At 59.7% G+C, this 23,168-nt stretch overlaps 1 protein-coding gene across 2 annotated transcripts in view; it reads left to right on the plus strand.

Annotated features, from left to right (window-relative positions):
- Positions 1-19,957, plus strand: part of LMO3 (LIM domain only 3) — a 45,302-nt gene extending 25,345 nt beyond the window's left edge. For both annotated transcript variants that reach the window (XM_075341919.1, XM_075341920.1), the window contains exons 2-4: positions 1,988-2,201; positions 16,792-16,917; positions 19,556-19,957. In XM_075341919.1, coding sequence (XP_075198034.1) covers positions 1,988-2,201; positions 16,792-16,917; positions 19,556-19,661 — 446 coding nt within the window. In that variant the 3' untranslated portion in view covers positions 19,662-19,957. The remainder of the gene's footprint in view (positions 1-1,987; positions 2,202-16,791; positions 16,918-19,555) is intronic.
- The last annotated feature ends 3,211 nt before the right edge of the window (positions 19,958-23,168 follow it).

Genomic DNA, 23,168 nt, shown 5'->3' on the forward strand with positions numbered 1-23,168 from the left:
GTGACGCGTGATGCGATGTGTCCGGAGTGACGCGTGATGCGATGTGTCCGGAATGACGCGTGATGCGATGTGTCCGGAGTGACGCGTGATGCGATGTGTCCGGAGTGACGCGTGTTGCGATGTGTCCGGAGTGACGCGTGATGCGATGTGTCCGGTGTGACGCGTGATGCGATGTATCCGGAGTGACGCGTGATGCGATGTGTCCGGAGTGACGCGTGATGCGATGTGTCCGGAGTGACGCGTGATGCGATGTGTCCGGAGTGATGCGATGTGTCCGGAGTGACGCGTGATGCGATGTGTCCGGAGTGACGCGTGATGCGATGTGTCCGGAGTGACGCGTGATGCGATGTGTCCAGAGTGACGCGTGATGCGATGTATCCGGAGTGACGCGTGATGCGAAGTATCCGGAGTGACGCGTGATGCGATGTGTCCGGAGTGACGCGATGTGTCCGGAGTGATGCGATGTGTCCGGAGTGACGTGTGATGCGATGTGTCCGGAGTGACGCGTGATGCGATGTGTCCGGAGTGACGCGTGATGCGATGTATCCGGAGTGACGCGTGATGCGATGTATCCGGAGTGACGCGTGATGCGATGTGTCCGGAGTGACGCGTGATGCGATGTGTCCGGAGTGACGCGTGATGCGATGTGTCCGGAGTGACGCGTGATGCGATGTGTCCGGAGTGACGCGTGATGCGATGTGTCCGGAGTGACGCGTGATGCGATGTATCCGGAGTGACGCGTGATGCGATGTATCCGGAGTGACGCGTGATGCGATGTGTCCGGAGTGACGCGTGATGCGATGTGTCAGGAGTGATGCGATGTGTCCGGAGTGACGCGTGATGCGATGTGTCCGGAGTGACGCGTGATGCGATGTATCCGGAGTGACGCGTGATGCGATGTGTCCGGAGTGACGCGTGATGCGATGTGTCCGGAGTGATGCAATGTGTCCGGAGTGACGCGTGATGCGATGTGTCCGGAGTGACGCGTGTTGCGATGTGTCCGGAGTGACGCGTGTTGCGATGTGTCCGGAGTGACGCGTGATGCGATGTGTCCGGAGTGACGCGTGATGCGATGTGTCCGGAGTGACGCGTGATGCGATGTGTCCGGAGTGACGCGTGTTGCGATGTGTCCGGAGTGACGCGTGTTGCGATGTGTCCGGAGTGACGCGTGATGCGATGTGTCCAGAGTGACGCGTGATGCGATGTGTCCGGAGTGACGCGTGATGCGATGTGTCCGGAGTGACGCGTGATGCGATGTGTCCGGAGTGACGCGTGATGCGATGTGTCCGGAGTGACGCGTGATGCGATGTGTCCGGAGTGACGCGTGATGCGATGTGTCCGGAGTGACGTGTGATGCGATGTGTCCGGAGTGACGCATGATGCGATGTGTCCGGAGTGACGCGTGTTGCGATGTGTCCGGAGTGACGCGTGATGCGATGTGTCCGGAGTGACAAGTGATGCGATGTGTCCGGAGTGACGCGTGATGCGATGTGTCCGGAGTGACGCGTGATGCGATGTGTCCGGAGTGACGCGTGATGCGATGTGTCCGGTGTGACGCGTGATGCGATGTGTCCGGTGTGACGCGTGATGCGATGTGTCCGGAGTGACAAGTGATGCGATGTGTCCGGAGTGACGCGTGTTGCGATGTGTCCGGAGTGACGCGTGATGCGATGTGTCCGGAGTGACGCGTGATGCGATGTGTCCGGAGTGACGCGTGATGCGATGTGTCCGGAGTGACGCGTGATGCGATGTGTCCGGAGTGACGCGTGATGCGATGTGTCCGGAGTGACGCGTGATGCGATGTGTCCGGAGTGACGCGTGTTGCGATGTGTCCGGAGTGACGCGTGATGCGATGTGTCCGGTGTGACGCGTGATACTTGTTTCTGACCTTGTGTCTCTGGCCCATCTTCTGCTCCTCCTGGCAGGTTTTCGGGGGTCTCCTCTTCTGCCGGTTGCCCCTCATGTCTTCCCCCTCTGCTTCTCGCAGGTATACAAATGCTTTCTGTTCAGCCGGACACGAAACCGAAAGGTTGTGCTGGCTGCAGCCGCAAGATCAAGGACCGCTACCTGCTGAAGGCGCTGGACAAGTACTGGCACGAGGACTGCCTGAAGTGCGCCTGCTGCGACTGCCGCCTGGGGGAGGTGGGCTCCACGCTCTACACCAAGGCCAACCTCATCCTGTGCCGGAGAGACTACCTGAGGTAAGGGCCCACACCCCCCTGGGGCTCAGCTCTGCCGGGTGCACTATACTGGTTTTGGTCCTGATTCCGGTCCTTACACTGTACTGGTTGTAATGTTCTCGCCCTTACACCATTATGGTTCTGTCCCTGATTCCGGTCCTAACACTGCTGATTTGTAATCCTAATTCTGGTCTTTACACTGTATTGGTTCTGATTCCTCTTCACTTTGAAATTTCCCTGTCTCCGGTCCTGACTTGTGTCCTTACACTGTGCTGGTCATGATTCTGGTCCTTACACTGTGCTGGTCATGATTCTGGTCCTTACACTGTGCTGGTCATGATTCTGGTCCTTGCACTGTGCTGGTCATGATTCTGGTCCTTGCACTGTGCTGGTCATGATTCTGGTCCTTGCACTGTGCTGGTCATGATTCTGGTCCTTACACTGTGCTGGTCATGATTCTGGTCCTTACACTGTGCTGGTCATGATTCTGGTCCTTACACTGTGCTGGTCATGATTCTGGTCCTTACACTGTGCTGGTCATGATTCTGGTCCTTGCACTGTGCTGGTCATGATTCTGGTCCTTACACTGTGCTGGTCATGATTCTGGTCCTTGCACTGTGCTGGTCATGATTCTGGTCCTTGCACTGTGCTGGTCATGATTCTGGTCCTTACACTGTGCTGGTCATGATTCTGGTCCTTACACTGTGCTGGTCATGATTCTGGTCCTTACACTGTGCTGGTCATGATTCTGGTCCTTGCACTGTGCTGGTCATGATTCTGGTCCTTACACTGTGCTGGTCATGATTCTGGTCCTTGCACTGTGCTGGTCATGATTCTGGTCCTTGCACTGTGCTGGTCATGATTCTGGTCCTTACACTGTGCTGGTCATGATTCTGGTCCTTACACTGTGCTGGTCATGATTCTGGTCCTTACACTGTGCTGGTCATGATTCTGGTCCTTGCACTGTGCTGGTCATGATTCTGGTCCTTACACTGTGCTGGTCATGATTCTGGTCCTTGCACTGTGCTGGTCATGATTCTGGTCCTTACACTGTGCTGGTCATGATTCTGGTCCTTGCACTGTGCTGGTCATGATTCTGGTCCTTACACTGTGCTGGTCATGATTCTGGTCCTTGCACTGTGCTGGTCATGATTCTGGTCCTTACACTGTGCTGGTCATGATTCTGGTCCTTACACTGTGCTGGTCATGATTCTGGTCCTTACACTGTGCTGGTCATGATTCTGGTCCTTGCACTGTGCTGGTCATGATTCTGGTCCTTACACTGTGCTGGTCATGATTCTGGTCCTTACACTGTGCTGGTCATGATTCTGGTCCTTGCACTGTGCTGGTCATGATTCTGGTCCTTGCACTGTGCTGGTCATGATTCTGGTCCTTGCACTGTGCTGGTCATGATTCTGGTCCTTACACTGTGCTGGTCATGATTCTGGTCCTTGCACTGTGCTGGTCATGATTCTGGTCCTTACACTGTGCTGGTCATGATTCTGGTCCTTACACTGTGCTAGTCATGATTCTGGTCCTTACACTGTGCTGGTCATGATTCTGGTCCTTACACTGTGCTGGTCATGATTCTGGTCCTTGCACTGTGCTTCTTCTGGTCCAGATTCTGGTCCTTACAGTTGTCCTTACCCTGTACTGGTTCTGGTCCTGATTTAGGTCCTTACACTGTACTGGTTTTTGTTCTTATTTAGATCACAGGCGGGAATCTCGTCTCCTCTCCCAGGGCGGGAGTCTCCTCTCCTTTCCCTTCCCCTCCCAGGGTGGGAATCTCCTCTCCTTTCCCTTCCCCTCCCAGGGCGGGAATCTCCTCTCCTCTTCCTTCCCCTCCCAGGGTGGGAATCTCCTATCCTCTTCCTTCCCCTCCCAGGGTGGGAATCTCCTCTCTTCTTTCCCCTCCCAGGGTGGGAATCTCATCTCCTCTTCCTTCCCCTCCCAGGGCGGGAATCTCCTCTCCTCTTCTTTCCCCTCGCAGGGCGGGAATCTCCTCTCCTCTCCCTTCCCCTCCCAGGGTGGGAATCTAGTCTCCTCTTCTTTCCCCTCCCAGGGTGAAAATCTCCTCTTCCTTCCCCTCCCAGGGTGGGAATCTCCTCTCCTCTTCCTTTCCCTCCCAAGGTGGGAATCTCCTTTCCTCTTCTTTCCCCTCCCAGGGCGGGAATCTCCTCTCCTCTTCCTTCCCCTTCCAGGGTGGGAATCTCCTCTCCTCTTCTTTCCCCTCCCAGGGCGGGAATCTCCTCTCCTCTTCCTTCCCCTCCCAGGGTGGGAATCTCCTCTCCTCTTCTTTGCCCTCCCAGGGCGGGAATCTCCTCTCCTCTCCCAGGGCGGGAATCTCCTCTCCTCTCCCTTCCCCTCCCAGGGTGGGAATCTCCTCTCCTCTCCCTTCCCCTCCCAGGGTGGGAATCTCCTCTCCTCTTCCTTCCCCTCCCAGGGTGGGAATCTCCTCTCCTCTTCCTTCCCCTCCCAGGGTGGGAATCTCCTCTCCTCTTCCTTCCCCTCCCAGGGTGGGAATCTCCTCTCCTCTTCTTTCCCCACCCAGGGTGGGAATCTCGTCTCCTCCTCCTTCCCCTCCCAGGGTGGGAATCTCCTCTTCCTTCCCCTCCCAGGGCGGGAATCTCCTCTCCTCTTCTTTCCCCTCGCAGGGTGGGAATCTCCTCTCCCTTCCCCTCCCAGGGTGGGAATCCCGTCTCCTCTTCTTTCCTTTCCCAGGGTGGGAATCTCCTCTCCTCTTCCTTCCCCTCCCAGGGTGGGAATCTCCTCTTCCTTTCCCTCCCAAGGTGGGAATCTCCTCTCCTCTTCTTTCCCCTCCCAGGGCGGGAATCTCCTCTCCTCTCCCTTCCCCTCCCAGGGTGGGAATCTCCTCTCCTCTTCTTTCCCCTCCCAGGGCGGGAATCTCCTCTCCTCTTCCTTCCCCTCCCAGAGTGGGAATCTCCTCTCCTCTTCCTTCCCCTCCCAGGGCGGGAATCTCCTCTCCTCTTCCTTCCCCTCCCAGGGTGGGAATCTCCTCTTCTCTTCTTTCCCCTCGCAGGGTGGGAATCTCCTCTCCTCTCCCTTCCCCTCCCAGGGTGGGAATCTCGTCTCCTCTTCTTTCCCCTCCCAGGGTGGGAATCTCCTCTCCTCTTCCTTCCCCTCCCAGAGTGGGAATCTCCTCTCCTCTTCCTTTCCATCCCAAGGTGGGAATCTCCTCTCATCTTCTTTCCCCTCCCAGGGCGGGAATCTCCTCTCCTCTTCCTTCCCCTCCCAGGGTGGGAATCTCTTCTCCTCTTCTTTTCCCTCCCAGGGTGGGAATCTCCTCTCCTTTCCCAGGGCAGGAATCTCCTCCCCTCTCCCTTCCCCTCCCAGGGTGGGAATCTCCTCTCCTCTTCCTTCCACTCCCAGGGCGGGAATCTCTTCTCTTCTTTCCCCTCCAAGGGCGGGAATCTCGTCTCCTCTTCTTTCCCCTCCCAGGGCGGGAATCTCCTCTCCTCTTCCTTCCCCTCCCAGGGTGGGAATCTCCTCTCCTCTTCTTTGCCCTCCCAGGGCGGGAATCTCCTCTCCTCTCCCAGGGCGGGAATCTCCTCTCCTCTCCCTTCCCCTCCCAGGGTGGGAATCTCCTCTCCTCTTCTTTCCCCTCCCAGGGTGGGAATCTCATCTCCTCTTCCTTCCCCTCCCAGGGCGGGAATCTCCTCTCCTCTTCTTTCCCCTCGCAGGGCGGGAATCTCCTCTCATCTTCTTTCCCCTCCCAGGGTGGTAATCTCCTCTCCTCTTCCTTCCCCTCCCAGGGTGGGAATCTCCTCTCCTCTTCTTTCCCCTCCCAGGGCGGGAATCTCCTCTCCTCTTCCTTCCCCTCCCAGGGTGGGAATCTCTTCTCCTCTTCTTTTCCCTCCCAGGGTGGGAATCTCCTCTCCTCTCCCAGGGCGGGAATCTCCTCTCCTCTCCCAGGGTGGGAATCTCCTCTCCTCTCCCTTCCCCTCCCAGGGCGGGAATCTCCTCTCCTCTCCCTTCCCCTCCCAGGGTGGGAATCTCCTCTCCTCTTCCTTCCCCTCCCAGGGTGGGAATCTCCTCTCCTCTTCTTTGCCCTCCCAGGGCGGGAATCTCCTCTCCTCTCCCAGGGCGGGAATCTCCTCTCCTCTCCCTTTCCCTCCCAGGGTGGGAATCTCCTCTCCTCTTCCTTCCCCTCCCAAGGTGGGAATCTCCTCTCCTCTTCTTTCCCCTCCCAGGGTGGGAATCTCGTCTCCTCTTCCTTCCCTTCCCAGGGTGGGAATCTCCTCTTCATTCTTCTCCCAGGACGGGAATCTCCTCTCCTCTTCTTTCCCCTCGCAGGGTGGGAATCTCCTCTCCCTTCCCCTCCCAGGGTGGGAGTCTCGTCTCCTCTTCTTTCCCCTCCCAGGGTGGGAACCTCCTCTCCTCTTCCTTCCCCTCCCAGGGTGGGAATCTCCTCTCCTCTTCCTTTCCCTCCGAAGGTGGGAATCTCCTCTCCTCTTCTTTCCCCTCCCAGGGCGGGAATCTCCTCTCCTCTTCCTTCCCCTCCCAGGGTGGGAATCTTCTCTCCTCTTCTTTCCCCTCCCAGGGCGGGAATCTCCTCTCCTCTTCCTTCCCCTCCCAGGGTGGTAATCTCCTCTCCTCTTCTTTCCCCTCGCAGGGTGGGAATCTCCTCTCCCTTCCCCTCCCAGGGTGGGAATCTCGTCTCCTATTCTTTCCCCTCCCAGGGTGGGAATCTCCTCTCCTCTTCCTTCCCCTCCCAGGGTGGGAATCTCCTCTCCTCTTCCTTTCCCTCCCAAGGTGGGAATCTCCTCTCCTCTTCTTTCCCCTCCCAGGGCGGGAATCTCCTCTCCTCTTCCTTCCCCTCCCAGGGTGGGAATCTCCTCTCCTCTTCCTTCCCCTCCCAGGGCGGGAATCTCCTCTCCTCTTCCTTCCCCTCCCAGAGTGGGAATCTCCTCTCCTCTTCTTTGCCCTACCAGGGCGGGAATCTCCTCTCCTCTTCTTTCCCCTCCCAGGGTGGGAATCTCGTCTCCTCTTCCTTCCCCTCCCAGGGCGGGAATCTCCTCCCCTCTTCCTTCCCCTCCCAGGGCGGGAATCTACTCTCCTCTTCCTTCCCCCCCCCAGGGTGGGAATCTCGTCTCCTCTTCTTTCCCCTCCCAGGGTGGGAATCTCCTCTCCTCTTCCTTCCCCTCCCAGGGTGGGAATCTCCTCTCCTCTTCCTTCCCCTCCCAGGGCGGTAATCTCCTAACCTCTTCCTTCCCCTCCCAGGGTGGGAATCTCGTCCTCTTCCTTCCCCTCCCAGGGCGGGAATCTCCTCTCCTCTTCCTTCCCCTCCAGGGCGGGAATCTCCTCTCCTCTTCCTTCCCCTCCCAGGGTGGGAATCTCGTCTCCTCTTCCTTCCACTCCCAGGGTGGGAATCTCCTCTCCTCTTCCTTCCCCTCCTAGGGTGGGAATCTCGTCTCCTCTTCCTTCCCCTCCCAGGGTGGGAATCTCCTCTCCTCTTCCTTCCCCTCCCAGGGTGGGAATCTCCTCCCCTCTTCCTTCCCCTCCCAGGGCGGGAATCTCCTCTCCTCCTCCTTCCCCTCCCAGGGTGGGAATCTCCTCCCCTCTTCCTTCCCCTCCCAGGGCGGGAATTTCCTCTCCTCCTCCTTCCCCTCCCAGGGTGGGAATCTCGTCTCCTCTTCCTTCCCCTCCCAGGGCGGGAATCTACTCTCCTCTTCCTTCCCCTCCCAGGGTGGGAATCTCCTCTCCTCTCCCAGGGCGGGAATCTCCTCTCCTCTTCTTCCCCCCCCCAGGGTGGGAATCTCGTCTCCTCTTCCTTCCCCTCCCAGGGTGGGAATCTCCTCTCTCTTCTTTCCCCTCCCAGGGCGGGAATCTTGTCTCCTCTTCCTTCCCCTCCCAGGGTGGGAATCTCCTCTCCTCTTCTTTCCCCTCCCAGGGCAGGAATCTCCTCTCCTCTTCCTTCCCCTCCCAGGGTGGTAATCTCCTCTCCTCTTCTTTCCCCTCGCAGGGTGGGAATCTCCTCTCCTCTCCCTTCCCCTCCCAAGGTGGGAATCTCGTCTCCTCTTCTTTCCCCTCCCAGGGTGGCAATCTCCTCTCCTCTTCCTTCCCCTCCCAGGGTGGGAATCTCCTCTCCTCTTCCTTTCCCTCCCAAGGTGGGAAACTCCTCTCCTCTTCTTTCCCCTCCCAGGGCGGGAATCTCCTCTCCTCTTCCTTACCCTCCCAGGGTGGGAATCTCCTCTCCTCTTCCTTCCCCTCCCAGGGCGGGAATCTCCTCTCCTCTTCCTTCCCCTCCCAGGGTGGGAATCTCCTCTCCTCTTCTTTGCCCTACCAGGGCGGGAATCTCCTCTCCTCTTCTTTCCCCTCCCAGGGTGGGAATCTCGTCTCCTCTTCCTTCCCCTCCCAGGGCGGGAATCTCCTCCCCTCTTCCTTCCCCTGCCAGGGCGGGAATCTCCTCTCCTCTTCCTTCCCCCCCCCAGGGTGGGAATCTCGTCTCCTCTTCTTTCCCCTCCCAGGGTGGGAATCTCCTCTCCTCTTCCTTCCCCTCCCAGGGTGGGAATCTCCTCTCCTCTTCCTTCCCCTCCCAGGGCGGGTATCTCCTCTCCTCTTCCTTCCCCTCCCAGGGTGGGAATCTCGTCTCCTCTTCCTTCCCCTCCCAGGGTGGGAATCTCCTCTCCTCTTCCTTCTCCTCCTAGGGTGGGAATCTCGTCTCCTCTTCCTTCCCCTCCCAGGGTGGGAATCTCCTCTCCTCTTCCTTCCCCTCCCAGGGTGGGAATCTCCTCCCCTCTTCCTTCCCCTCCCAGGGCGGGAATCTCCTCTCCTCCTCCTTCCCCTCCCAGGGTGGGAATCTCGTCTCCTCTTCCTTCCCCTCCTAGGGCGGGAATCTCCTCTCCTCTTCCTTTCCCTCCCAGGGTGGGAATCTCCTCTCCTCTCCCAGGGCGGGAATCTCCTCTCCTCTTCTTTCCCCTCCCAGGGTGGGAATCTCGTCTCCTCTTCCTTCCCCTCCCAGGGCGGGAATCTCCTCCCCTCTTCCTTCCTCTCCCAGGGCGGGAATCTCCTCTCCTCCTCCTTCCCCTCCCAGGGTGGGAATCTCGTCTCCTCTTCCTTCCCCTCCTAGGGCGGGAATCTCCTCTCCTCTTCCTTCCCCTCCCAGGGTGGGAATCTCCTCTCCTCTCCCAGGGCGGGAATCTCCTCTCCTCTTCCTTCCCCCCCCAGGGTGGGAATCTCCTCCCCTCTTCCTTCCCCTCCCAGGGCGGGAATCTCCTCCCCTCTTCCTTCCCCTCCCAGGGCGGGAATCTCCTCTCCTCTTCTTTCCCCTCCAAGGGTGGGAATCTCCTCTCCTCTCCCTTCCCCTCCCAGGGCGGGAATCTCCTCTCCTCTTCCTTCCCCTCCCAGGGCGTGAATCTCCTCTCCTCTTCCTTCCCCTCCCAGGGTGGGAATCTCCTCTTGTCACTCTTGCCCACCAGTGTAGGTTCCTCAGTCCATGGACCTACATGACCCGTGTGTGCATCTCTGCTGCTGACTTCAGTTATGGACACCATCACACAATCCTCTTTCTGAGGCCCAGTGTCCCGCAGTCGCCTCACACACGGGAGCTGTGCTATAGGATTGCTGTAATATATCGGACTTTACGGTGAAACTCTACTTAGCATCTAAAAATTCCCAGAGAAACTCCTTTACCACCTCAGTCTCAAGGATTTGAAGTGTCCATGCCTGCTCCTGGGCCATATACGCCTCGCCTGCTCCTGGGCCATATTCGCCTCGCCTGCTCCTGGGCCATATTCGCCTCGCCTGCTCCTGGGCCATATTCGCCTCGCCTGCTCCTGGGCCATATGCGCCTCGCCTGCTCCTGGGCCATATTCGCCTCGCCTGCTCCTGGGCCATATTCGCCTCGCCTGCTCCTGGGCCATATTTGCCTCGCCTGCTCCTGGGCTATATTCGCCTCGCCTGCTCCTGGGCCATATTCGCCTCGCCTGCTCCTGGGCCATATTCGCCTCGCCTGCTGCTCGGTCATATTCGCCTCGCCTGCTGCTCGGCCATATTCGCCTCGCCTTCGGCTGGGCCATATTCGCCTCGCCTGCTCCTGGGCCATATTCGCCTCGCCTGCTGCTCAGCCATATTCGCCTCGCCTGCTGCTCGGCCATATTCGCCTCGCCTGCGGCTGGGCCATATTCGCCTTGCCTGCTCCTGGCCTGTTTTTGACCTGCCTGGTCCTGTCTTGTGTTTGCCTCGCCCATTTATGATTATGTACTTAATCGTAGAACACTGGGTAAAACAGACACAGAAAAAGACTTGGGTGTATTGGTGGATGGTAAACTTCACTTTAGTGGACAGTGTCAGGCAGCTTCTGCCAGGGCTAATAAAATAATGGGATGTATTAAAAGAGGTATAAGTGTTCATGAAAAAAATATAGTTCTACCTCTGTACAAGTCACTAGTGCGACCACACTTAGAATACTGTGTACAATTCTGGTCACCGATATATAAGAAGGACATAGCTGAACTGGAGAGGGTGCAGAGAAGAGCCACCAAGATTATTAGAGGAATGGGTGGGCTGCAATACCAAGACAGGTTATTAAACTTGGGGTTATTTAGTTTGGAAAAACGAAGGCTTAGGGGGGATCTAATCACAATGTATAAATATATGAGGGGACAGTACAGAGACCTTTCCAAAGATCTTTTTACACCAAGGCCTGCGACTGGAACACGGGGGCATCCACTACGTCTTGAGGAAAGAAGGTTTAATCATAATCACAGACGAGGATTCTTTACTGTACGAGCAGTGAGACTATGGAACTCTCTGCCACATGATGTTGTAATGAGTGATTCACTACTAACATTTAAGCAGAGCCTGGACGCCTTTCTTGAAAAATGTAATATTACCAGTTATGTATATTAGATTTTATGACAGGGTATTGATCCAGGGAACTAGTCTGATTGCCGGATGTAGAGTCAGGAAGGAAATTTTTTCCCCATTGGAACTTGTTTGCCACATTGGGGGTTTTTTTGCCTTCCTCTGGATCAACATGTTAGGCTACAGGTTGAACTAGATGGACTTAGAGTCTCCCTTCAACCTTAAAAACTATGATACTATGATACTATGATACTATTCCAGGCCAGTATTTGCCCTGCCTGCTCCTGGCCTGTTATCGCCCTGTCAGTTCCTGGCCCATGTTCTCTCTGCCTGCTCCTGGCTCATGCTCACCCCTCTGCCTACTCCTGACCCGTGATAGCCCAGTCTGTTCCTAGCCCATGTTCGCCACCTGTCTGCCCCATCCCATGTTCACCCCCTACCTGCGCCTGGCCTGTGATCGCCCAGTCTGCTCCTAGCCCATGTTAGCCCCATCATGCTCCTTGCCCATGTTCTCCCCATTCTACTCCTGGCCTGTGTTCGCCCTGCTAGCTCCTAGATAATTTTTGCCCCCTGTCTGTTGCCGACCCACGTCTTCCTCGGCTGCTGCCAGCCCACGTCTGACCCCCCCCTCGCCTACTGCCGGACTGTGTCTTCCCTCCTTGCCTGCTGCTAGCTCGTGTCTTCCCTCCTAGGCTGCTGACGGACCACGTCTTTCTCCCCTTGTCTGCTGTCGGCCCATGTCTTTCCCCTGCTGCCGGCTGGTGTTGGCGCTCCTTTGCCCTATGTCTTTCCCCCTCGCCTGCTGCCGGGTAATGTCTTTCCCCCTCGCCTGCTGCCGGGCAATGTCTTTCCCCCTCGCCTGCTGCCGGCCCACGTCTTTCCCCCTCGCCTACTGCCGGCTTGCATTTTTCCCCCTCGCCCGCTGCCGGCCCGCATCTTTCCCCCTCGCCTGCTGCCGGCCCGCGTCCTTCCCCCTCGCCTGCTGCCGGCCCGCGTCTTTCCCCCTCGCCTGCTGCCGGCTTGTGTCTTTCCCCCTCTACTGCTGCCGGCCCGCGACTTTCCCCCTCGCCTGCTGCCGGCCCGCGTCTTTCTCCCTCGCCTGCTGCCGGACCGCGTCTTTCCCCCTCGCCTGCTGCTGGACCGTGTCTTCCCTCCTTGCCTGCTGCCAGATTATGTCTTCCCTCCTCGCTTGCTGCCGGACTACGTCTTTCTCGCCTCGCCTGCTCCTGGCCTGTTTTTGACCTGCCTGGTCCTGGCCCGTGATCACCCTGCCTGTTCATGGCCTGTGATTGCCCCATGTGCTCCTTGTCTGTCATCGCCCTGTCAGTTCCTGGCCCATGTTCTCTCTGCCTGCTCCTGGCTCATGCTCACCCCTCCGCCTACTCCTGACCCGTGATAGCCCAGTCTGTTCCTAGCCCATGTTCGCCACCTGTCTGCCCCATCCCATGTTCACCCCCTTCCTGCGCCTGGCCTGTGATCGCCCAGTCTGCTCCTAGCCCATGTTAGCCCCATCATGCTCCTTGCCCATTTTCTCCTCATTCTACTCCTGGCCTGTGTTCGCCCTGCTAGCTCCTTGATCATTTTTGCCTCCTGTCTGTTGCCGACCCACGTCTTCCTCGCCTGCTGCCAGCCCACGTATGACCCCCCCCTCGCCTACTGCCGGACCGTGTCTTTCCTCCTTGCCTGCTGCTAGATCATGTCTTCCCTCCTCGCCTGCTGCCGGACCACGTCTTTCTCCCCTCGCCTGCTGTCGGCCCTTGTCTTTCCCCTGCTGCCGGCTGGTGTTGGCTCTCCTTTGCCCCATGTTTTTCCCCCTCGCCTGCTGCCGGGCAATGTCTTTCCGCCTCGCCTGCTGCCGGGCAATGTCTTTCCCACTCGCCTGCTGCCGGGCCAAGTCTTTCCCCCTCACCTGCTGCCGGCCCGCTTCTTTCCCCCTCGCCTGCTGCCGGCCCGCTTCTTTCCCCCTCACCTGCTGCCGGCCCTCTTCTTTCCCCCATGCCTGCTGCCGGCCCGCTTCTTTCCCACTCGCCTGCTGCCGGCCCGCTTCTTTCCCCCTCGCCTACTGCCGGCCCGTGTCTTTCCCCCTCGCCTGCTGCCGGTTTGCGTCTTTCCCCCTCGCCTGCTGCCGGCCCTCTTCTTTCCCCCTCGCCTGCTGCCGGCCCGCTTCTTTCCCCCTCGCCTGCTGCCGGCCCGCTTCTTTCCCCCTCGCCTGCTGCCGGCCCGCGTCTTTCCCCCTCGCCTGCTGCCGGCCGCGTCTTTCCCCCTCGCCTGCTGCCGGCCCGCGTCTTTCCCCCTCGCCTGCTGCCGGCCCGCGTCTTTCCCCCTCGCCTGCTGCCGGTTCGCGTCTTTCCCCCTCGCCTGCTGCCGGCCTGCGTCTTTCCCCCTCGCCTGCTGCCGGCCTGTGTCTTTCTCCCTCCCCTGCTGCCGGCCCGCGTCTTTCTCCCTCCCCTGCTGCCGGCCCGCGTCTTTCTCCCTCGCCTGCTGCCGGCCCGCGTCTTTCCCCCTCGCCTGCTGCCGGCCCGCGTCTTTCCCCCTCGCCTGCTGCCGGCCCGCGTCTTTCCCCCTCGCCTGCTGCCGGCCCACGTCTTTCCCCCTCGCCTGCTGTCGGCCCGCGTCTTTCCCCCTCGCCTGCTGTCGGCCCGCGTCTTTCCCCCTCGCCTGCTGTCGGCCCGCGTCTTTCCCCCTCGCCTGCTGTCGGCCCGCGTCTTTCCCCCTCGCCTGCTGCCGGCCCGCGTCTTTCCCCCTCGCCTGCTGCCGGCCCGCGTCTTTCCCCCTCTCCTGCTGCCGGCCCATGTTGGCTCTCCTTTGCTCCATGTCAGCTCTTGATCTTCGGTGATATCCAGTTAATTAGATGAGATTTCCACATCCGCGGCCTCGGCCTGACAGTGCAGTAAAATGTTCGCGTATGAGGGGCGATAATTCATCATTAGGGCTTCAGAGTCCAGGTGCAGATGAAAACTGATGGCGCCTCCGGGAGTGGAGCGGAGACGGCACCACGTCGTGTGTGAAGCCCCCGGGTACGGGAGGGAATAATGAAGAGACTCCTGATGATTGGGGATCACATATGCAGAATGTATGGACAGCAGAAGCTCGGCCGCTCGTCTCATGCGGGAAGGTTCCTGGCAGCCGCGCGGCACACCTGACAGGCGCCAGGGATCGGGTCGCGTCCAAGGACTTCCTTATTTGTCTGTTATTAACCCAGAGCTTGCAATTATGCAGATGGCATGGATTCCCGGCCGGGCGTGGGAGGCCGAGCATTGCTGAGCGCAGCCATTCATCATGCTGACTGATGGCCGTGCGGGCGCTCGCGGTCCCAGTGCTTAATGTACTGGGTAATTAACTGTCATTTGCCCAGTAATAGGCGGATGATCAATGGTTTGTGTGGAGACAAATTCTAATCAGGAGCTGATGAATGTCTCTGCTACCGCCGTTCAAAGTGGCCGACGTCTGAGGAAAGCGCCGATGTCTGCGCATCCGAGGGACCTGCGTACGTCTGACCCTCCGAGTGACCCGCGTACGTCTGACCGTCCGAGTCAACCGCGTGCTTCTGGGCGTCCGGGTGACCCACGTACGTCTGACCGTCCGAGTCAACCGCGTGCGTCTGGGCGTCCGGGTGACCGCGTTCGTCTGGGCGTCCGGGTGACCCGCGTGCGTCTGGGCGTCCGGGTGACCCGCGTGTGTCTGGGCGTCCGGGTGACCCACGTGTGTCTGGGCGTCCGGGTGACCCGCGTGCGTCTGGGCGTCCGGGTGACCCGCGTGCGTCTGGGCGTCCGGGTGACCCGCGTGCGTCTGGGCGTCCGGGTGACCCGCGTGCGTCTGGGCGTCCGGGTGACCCGCGTGCGTCTGGGCGTCCGGGTGACCCGCGTGCGTCTGGGCGTCCGGGTGACCCGCGTGCGTCTGGGCGTCCGGGTGACCCGCGTGCGTCTGGGCGTCCGGGTGACCCGCGTGCGTCTGGGGGTCCGGGTGACCCGCGTGTGTCTGGGCGTCCGGGTGACCCGCATGTGTCTGGGCGTCCGGGTGACCCGCGTGTGTCTGGGGGTCCGGGTGACCCGCGTGTGTCTGGGGGTCTGGGTGACCCGCGTGTGTCTGGGGGTCTGGGTGACCCGCGTGTGTCTGGGGGTCCGGGTGACCCGCGTGTGTCTGGGGGTCCGGGTGACCCGCGTGTGTCTGGGGGTCCGGGTGACCCGCGTGTGCCTGGGCGTCCGGGTGACCCCCGTGTGTCTGGGCGTCCGGGTGACCCGCGTGTGTCTGGGCGTCCGGGTGACCCGCATGTGTCTGGGCGTCCGGGTGACCCGCGTGAGTCTGGGGGTCCGGGTGACCCGCGTGCGTCTGGGGGTCCGGGTGACCCGCGTGCGTCTGGGGGTCCGGGTGACCCGCGTGCGTCTGGGGGTCCGGGTGACCCGCGTGCGTCTGGGCGTCCGGGTGACCCGCGTGCGTCTGGGCGTCCGGGTGACCCGCGTGCGTCTGGGCGTCCGGGTGACCCGCGTGCGTCTGGGCGTCCGGGTGACCCGCGTGCGTCTGGGCGTCCGGGTGACCCGCGTGCGTCTGGGCGTCCGGGTGACCCGCGTGCGTCTGGGCGTCCGGGTGACCCGCGTGCGTCTGGGGGTCCGGGTGACCCGCGTGCGTCTGGGCGTCCGGGTGACCCGCGTGCGTCTGGGCGTCCGGGTGACCCGCGTGCGTCTGGGGGTCCGGGTGACCCGCGTGCGTCTGGGGGTCCGGGTGACCCGTGTGTGTCTGGTCGTATGGGTGACACATGTGCATCTGGGCGCCCCACAGATATAGGGATGAAGTGGGCAGCAGGCTCTGTACGGAGGGGACACGGCAGGCACTGGGCCCTCTACGGGGGGACACAGCCAGGAACCGGGCCCTGTGTGGGGGGGGACACGGCCAGGCACCGGGCCCTGTATGAGGGGGACACGGCAGGCACCGAGCCCTGTATGAGGGGGACACGGCAGGCACAGGGCCCTGTACGGGAGGGGGACACGGCAGGCACCGGGCCCTGTACGGGAGGGGGACACGGCAGGCACCGGGCCCTGTACGGGAGGGGGACACGGCAGGCACCGGGCCCTGTACAGGGGGGCACACGGCAGGCACAGGGCCCTGTACAAGGGGGGGGGGGGACATGGCAGACACAGGGCCCTGTACGGGAGGGGGACACGGCAGGCACTGGGCCCTCTGCGAGGGAGAAACGGCAGGCACAGGGCCCTGTACGGGAGGGGGACACGGCAGGCACAGGGCCCTGTACGGGAGGGGGACACGGCAGGCACAGGGCCCTGTACGGGAGGGGGACACGGCAGGCACCGGGCTCTGTACGGGAGGGGGACACGGCAGGCACCGAGCCCTGTACGGGGGGGGGACACGGCAGGCACAGGGCCCTGTATGAGGGGGAAATAGCAGGCACAGGGCCCTGTACGGGAGGGGGACACGGGAGGGGGACACGGCAGGCACCGGGCCCTGTACAGGGGGGGGACACGGCCAGGCACCGGGCCCTGTACGGGGGGGGGGGCACGGCATGCACAGGGCCCTGTACGGGGGGGACACGGCAGGCACAGGGCCCTTGTACGGGGGGGACACGGCAGGCACAGGGCCCTGTACGGGGGGGACACGGCAGGCACAGGGCCCTGTGGTCGAGACTGTTGGCGGATGAGCCTCTGATCTCGCGGTTTTCCGTGGTTCGGGGCTTGGCCAGGACTATTATACCATTCATCCTCATCAGTATAACCACCATCATCACGCGGAGGAGTCCGCCCGGAGCTGAGCGCTGCTGTTTGTGATCTTTGCACAGGTTGTTTGGCGTCACGGGGAACTGCGCGGCCTGCAGTAAGCTGATCCCAGCCTTCGAGATGGTGATGCGCGCAAAGGATAACGTCTACCACCTGGACTGCTTCGCCTGTCAGCTGTGCAACCAGAGGTGGGTGGAGTCTGCACTGCTAGGACACGCCCCTGCAATACTGTTTAAAGCGGTTGCATAGACAGAGATTGGGGATCTACACATTGCCTCATGGGGGTCTACGCTGGGCGGGGCAGCTAGGTCTACGCTGGGTGGCTCGGTCTACGCTGGGCAGGGCGGCTCGGTCTACGCTGGGCGGGGCGGCTTGGTCTATGCTGGGCAGGGAGGCTCGGTCTATGCTGGGCAGGTGGTGGTTCGGTCTATGCTGGGCAGGTGGTGGTTCGGTCTATGCTGGGCAGGTGGTGGTTCGGTCTATGCTGGGCAGGTGGTGGTTCGGTCTATGCTGGGCAGGTGGTGGTTTGGTCTATGCTGGACAGGTGGTGGTTCGGTCTATGCTGGGCAGGTGGTGGTTTGGTCTATGCTGGGCAGGTGGTGGTTTGGTCTATGCTGGGCAGGTGGTGGTTTCTTCTATGCTGGATAGGTGGTGGTTCGGTCTATGCTGGGCAGGTGGTGGTTTGGTCTATGCTGGGCAGGTGGTGGTTTGGTCTATGCTGGGCAGGTGGTGGTTTGGTCTATGCTAGGCAGGTGGTGGTTCGGTCTATGCTGGGCAGGTGGTGGTTTGGTCTATGCTGGGCAGGTGGTGGTTCGGTCTATGCTGGGCAGGTGGTGGTTCGGTCTATTATGGGCAGGTGGTGGTTTGGTCTATGCTGGGCAGGTGGTGGTTCGGTCTATGCTGGGCAGGTGGTGGTTCGGTCTATTATGGGCAGGTGGTGGTTTGGTCTATGCTGGGCAGGTGGTGGTTCGGTCTATGCTGGGCAGGTGGTGGTTCGGTCTATGCTGGGCAGGTGGTGGTTCGGTCTATGCTGGGCAGGTGGTGGTTTGGTCTATGCTGGGCAGGTGGTGGTTTGGTCTATGCTGGACAGGTGGTGGTTCGGTCTATGCTGGGCAGGTGGTGGTTCGGTCTATGCTGGGCAGGTGGTGGTTTGGTCTATGCTGGACAGGTGGTGGTTTGGTCTATGCTGGGCAGGTGGTGGTTCGGTCTATGCTGGGCAGGTGGTGGTTCGGTCTATGCTGGGCAGGTGGTGGTTCGGTCTATGCTGGGCAGGTGGTGGTTCGGTCTATGCTGAGCAGGTGGTGGTTCGGTCTATGCTGGACAGGTGGTGGTTCGGTCTATGCTGGGCAGGTGGTGGTTCGGTCTATGCTGGGCAGGTGGTGGTTCGGTCTATGCTGGGCAGGTGGTGGTTCGGTCTATGCTGGGCAGGTGGTGGTTCGGTCTATGCTGGGCAGGTGGTGGTTCGGTCTATGCTGGGCAGGTGGTGGTTTGGTCTATGCTGGGCAGGTGGTGGTTCGGTCTATGCTGGGCAGGTGGTGGTTCGGTCTATTATGGGCAGGTGGTGGTTTGGTCTATGCTGGGCAGGTGGTGGTTCGGTCTATGCTGGGCCGGTGGTGGTTCGGTCTATGCTGGGCAGGTGGTGGTTCGGTCTATGCTGGGCAGGTGGTGGTTTGGTCTATGCTGGGCAGGTGGTGGTTTGGTCTATGCTGGACAGGTGGTGGTTCGGTCTATGCTGGGCAGGTTGGTGGTTCGGTCTATGCTGGGCAGGTGGTGGTTTGGTCTATGCTGGACAGGTGGTGGTTTGGTCTATGCTGGGCAGGTGGTGGTTCGGTCTATGCTGGGCAGGTGGTGGTTCGGTCTATGCTGGGCAGGTGGTGGTTCGGTCTATGCTGGGCAGGTGGTGGTTCGGTCTATGCTGAGCAGGTGGTGGTTCGGTCTATGCTGGACAGGTGGTGGTTCGGTCTATGCTGGGCAGGTGGTGGTTCGGTCTATGCTGGGCAGGTGGTGGTTCGGTCTATGCTGGGCAGGTGGTGGTTCGGTCTATGCTGGGCAGGTGGTGGTTCGGTCTATGCTGGGCAGGTGGTGGTTCGGTCTATGCTGGACAGGTGGTGGTTCGGTCTATGCTGGGCAGGTGGTGGTTCGGTCTATGCTGGGCAGGTGGTGGTTCGGTCTATGCTGGGCAGGTGGTGGTTCGGTCTATGCTGGGCAGGTGGTGGTTCGGTCTATGCTGGGCAGGTGGTGGTTCGGTCTATGCTGGGCAGGTGGTGGTTCGGTCAACGCCTGGCGGGTGGCTAGGTCTACGCTCTGTGGATTAATATGTGGTAGGATAGGTCTTCCCCAGAAGAATCCATGGGGCGAGGATCATTCATGGTGGTTGTCTCGATACTACTTGTAGGCCTGGATGTGTTCTTTCTCTTGATATCTGGGCTTAGGGAGGTTGAGGACAGAGCAGAACCTCTCATCTGTAGGTGGTGAGGCTCTGACACCCATAGGGGGGGATGAGAGGCCGTGCGTCTGTACTCTGCAGATATGGCGGCTAGTCCACATCTCCGCCATCTATGTCTTCTTCTGGCCTCACGAGCTCTGGGTATGGACACATCCGCACGCCTGTGACTTCTATGGGAGTGACGGGAATATAGTTTGGCTTTTCCTGAAGTCCCGATGAGCAGATATTGAATGGCTCCTGTAACTCGGATGTCAGCCTCAGGTCGACACTAGTGCTCGCTGTTATCAGCCATCACAGAGCTGGCAGCGTGTGTTGGGGGGCGGTGAGGCTCCGGTGAGGTCGGCAGCCATGTTTTTGTCATTTCCTGTGTTGTTTTTCAGGTTTTGTGTCGGAGATAAGTTTTTTCTGAAGAATAACATGATTCTGTGCCAGTCGGACTATGAGGAGGGTTTGATGAAGGAGGGCTACGTGGCACAGGTGCGCTGAGCGGACCACCCTGTATATAACGCCTGTACAGACTGCTAGGACCTCGGGACCCCCTTCCTTCTGCTTGCACCGGCCCGGTGGGCTTTGCTCGGCATGAGACTGTACATAATGTATCGTATGACACAAACGGATACAGTTTTATTGTGTTACTTTGTGTCGCTGTCGCTTCCTTTGTAATTGTTACATTTAGTACAATCAGTGTTTACATCGTGGAGATTTCTGCCGCCTCCGCCGACATTTTACATCATCCGGAACTTTCTACAGGAAACAATAAAGAGCAGAACATTGGAATATAATGATGAGCGGCGCCTACTAAGTGACGGGGACACGAGGTGGGGTCACGCGAGGTGGGGGGCTGGGGTCACATGGGGCACAATGGAGGGTGCTGGGATCACACGAGGTGGGGGGGCTGGGGTCACATGGGGCACAATGTGGGGGCTGGGGTCACACGGGGCACAATGTGGGAGGTGGGGTCACACTGGGCTCTGGTCACACAATCTGGGAGGTGTGGTCACACTGAGCTCTGATTACACAATATGTGGGGGTTGGGGAGTCACATGGGGCTCTAGTTACACAATGTGGGGGCTTGAGTCACACTTGGCTCCGAGTACATAATCGTTGGGGGCTGGGGTTATACTGGCTGTGATATCAGAATGTTGGGGGGCTGGTTCAATCTTTGCTCTGATAACATAAATGTGAAGGGCTGGTGTCACCTCTGTTCCTCACACGTCTCTTTTCCCCCACAGTCCTCTCCCCGCTTTCCTGCTCTCCCATACTCCTTCTTTCCCCTTCTTCTCTCCAGGCTTCCTTGTCTCATTTCCCTCCTCTCCCCAAACTCCTCCTCTCCATACACTTGCTTTTCCACACCCCGTCTCTCCCCACTCCCATCCTATTCCCACTTCTCTCCACTCCCATCCTCTTGCACAATCCTCCTCTCCCCTTGTTACTCCTCCTCCTCCTCTCCCCATGCTACTCCTCCCCCCTCCTCCTCCTCCTCCTCTCCGCATGATACTCCTCCTCTCCCCATGCTACTCCTCCTCCTCCTCTCCCCATGCTACTTCTCCTCCTCCTCTCCCCATGCTACTCCCCCTCCTCCTCTCCCCATGCTTCTCCTCCTCCTCCTCTCCCCATGCTACTCCTCCTCCTCCTCTCCGCATGCTGCTACTCCTCCTCTCCGCATGCTACTCCTCCTCCTCTCCGCATGCTACTCCTCCTCCTCTCCGCATGCTACTCCTCCACCTCTCCCCATGCTGCTACTCCTCTTCTCCGCATGCTACTCCTCCTCCTCCTCTCTGAATGCTACTCCTCTCCCCATGCTGCTACTCCTCCTCTCCCCATGCTACTCCTCCTCTTCTCCGCATGCTACTCCTCCTCTCCCCATGCTGCTACTCCTCCTCCTCCTCTCCGAATACTACTCCTCCTCTCCCCATGCTGCTACTCCTCCTCTCCGCATGCTACTCCTCCTCCTCTCCCCATGCTGCTACTCCTCCTCTCCGCATGCTACTCCTCCACCTCTCCCCATGCTGCTACTCTTCTTCTCCGCATGCTACTCCTCCTCTCCCCATGCTACTCTTCCTCTCCGAATGCTACTCCTCCTCTCCCCATGCTGCTACTCCTCCTCTCCGCATGCTACTCCTCCTCCTCCTCTCTGAATGCTACTCCTCCTCTCCCCATGCTGCTACTCCTCCTCTCCCCATGCTGCTACTCCTCTTCTCCGCATGCTACTCCTCCTCCTCCTCTCTGAATGCTACTCCTCCTCTCCCCATGCTGCTACTCCTCCTCTCCCCATGCTGCTACTCTTCTTCTCCGCATGCTACTCCTCCTCTCCCCATGCTACTCCTCCTCCTCTCCGCATGCTACTCCTCCTCCTCTCCGCATGCTACTCCTCCTCCTCTCCGCATGCTACTCCTCCACCTCTCCCCATGCTGCTACTCCTCTTCTCCCCATGCTACTCCTCCTCCTCCTCTCCGAATGCTACTCCTCCTCTCCCCATGCTGCTCCTCCTCCTCTCCGCATGCTACTCCTCCGCCTCTCACCATGCTGCTACTCCTCCTCCTCCTCTCCCCATGCTACTCTTCCTCTCCAGATACTTGCTTTTCCTCACCCCACCTCTTCCCACACCCTGCATCTCTCCACTCCCATCCTGTTCCCACTCCTCTCCTCCCCCATAATTCTCTCTTCACTCCCATCCTCTTGCACAATCCTCCTCCCCTCACACTCTTCTTTTCCAGTACTCTCCTCCTCTTCCCACTCCCCTAATTTCTTCAGTCTTTTCCTCCCCCACAATTCTCCTGTCCCCACACTTGTCTCTCACACTCCTCCTCTTCACACTCCCCTCATCTCCTCACTCCCGTCCTCCCCCACTCCCCTCCTTTCCTTTTCCCATTTCACTCCTCTCCCCATGCTACTTCTCCCCCCTCCTCCTCCTCTCCGCATGCTACTCCTCCTCTCCCCATGCTACTCCTCCTCCTCCTCTCCGCATGCTACTCCTCCTCCTCTCCGCATGCTACTCCTCCTCCTCTCCGCATGCTACTCCTCCACCTCTCCCCATGCTGCTACTCCTCTTCTCCGCATGCTACTCCTCCTCCTCCTCTCCGAATGCTACTCCTCCTCCTCCCCATGCTGCTACTCCTCCTCTCCGCATGCTACTCCTCCACCTCTCCCCATGCTGCTACTCTTCTTCTCCGCATGCTACTCCTCCTCTTCCCATGCTACTCCTCCTCCTCTCCGAATGCTACTCCTCCTCCTCCCCATGCTGCTACTCCTGCTCTCCGCATGCTACTCCTCCACCTCTCCCCATACTGCTACTCTTCTTCTCCGCATGCTACTCCTCCTCCTCCCCATGCTGCTACTCCTCCTCTCCGCATGCTACTCCTCCACCTCTCCCCATGCTGCTACTCTTCTTCTCCGCATGCTACTCCTCCTCTCCCCATGCTACTCCTCCTCCTCTCCGAATGCTACTCCTCCTCTCCCCATGCTGCTACTCCTCCTCTCCGCATGCTACTCCTCCACCTCTCCCCATGCTGCTACTCCTCTTCTCCGCATGCTCCTCCTCCTCTGCCCATGCTACTCCTCCTCTCCCCATGCTGCTGCTCCTCCTCCTCTCCCCATGCTGCTACTCCTCCTCCTCCTCTCCCCATGCTACTCTTCCTCTCCAGACACTTGCTTTTCCTCACCCCACCTCTTCCCACACCCTGCATCTCTCCACTCCCATCCTGTTCCCACTCCTCTCCTCCCCCATAATTCTCTCTTCACTCCCATCCTCTTGCACAATCCTCCTCCCCTCACACTCTTCTTTTCCAGTACTCTCCTCTTCCCACTCCCCTAATTTCTTCAGTCTTTTCCTCCCCCACAATTCTCCTGTCCCCACACTTGTCTCTCACACTCTTCCTCTTCACACTCCCCTCATCTCCTCACTCCCGTCCTCCCCCACAATTCTCCTGTCCCCACACTTGTCTCTCACACTCCTCCTCTTCACACTCCCCTCATCTCCTCACTCCCGTCCTC

The sequence above is a fragment of the Anomaloglossus baeobatrachus genome, chromosome 4 (genome assembly GCF_048569485.1).
Source record: "Anomaloglossus baeobatrachus isolate aAnoBae1 chromosome 4, aAnoBae1.hap1, whole genome shotgun sequence".
Classification (NCBI taxonomy): Eukaryota; Metazoa; Chordata; class Amphibia; order Anura; family Aromobatidae; genus Anomaloglossus; species Anomaloglossus baeobatrachus.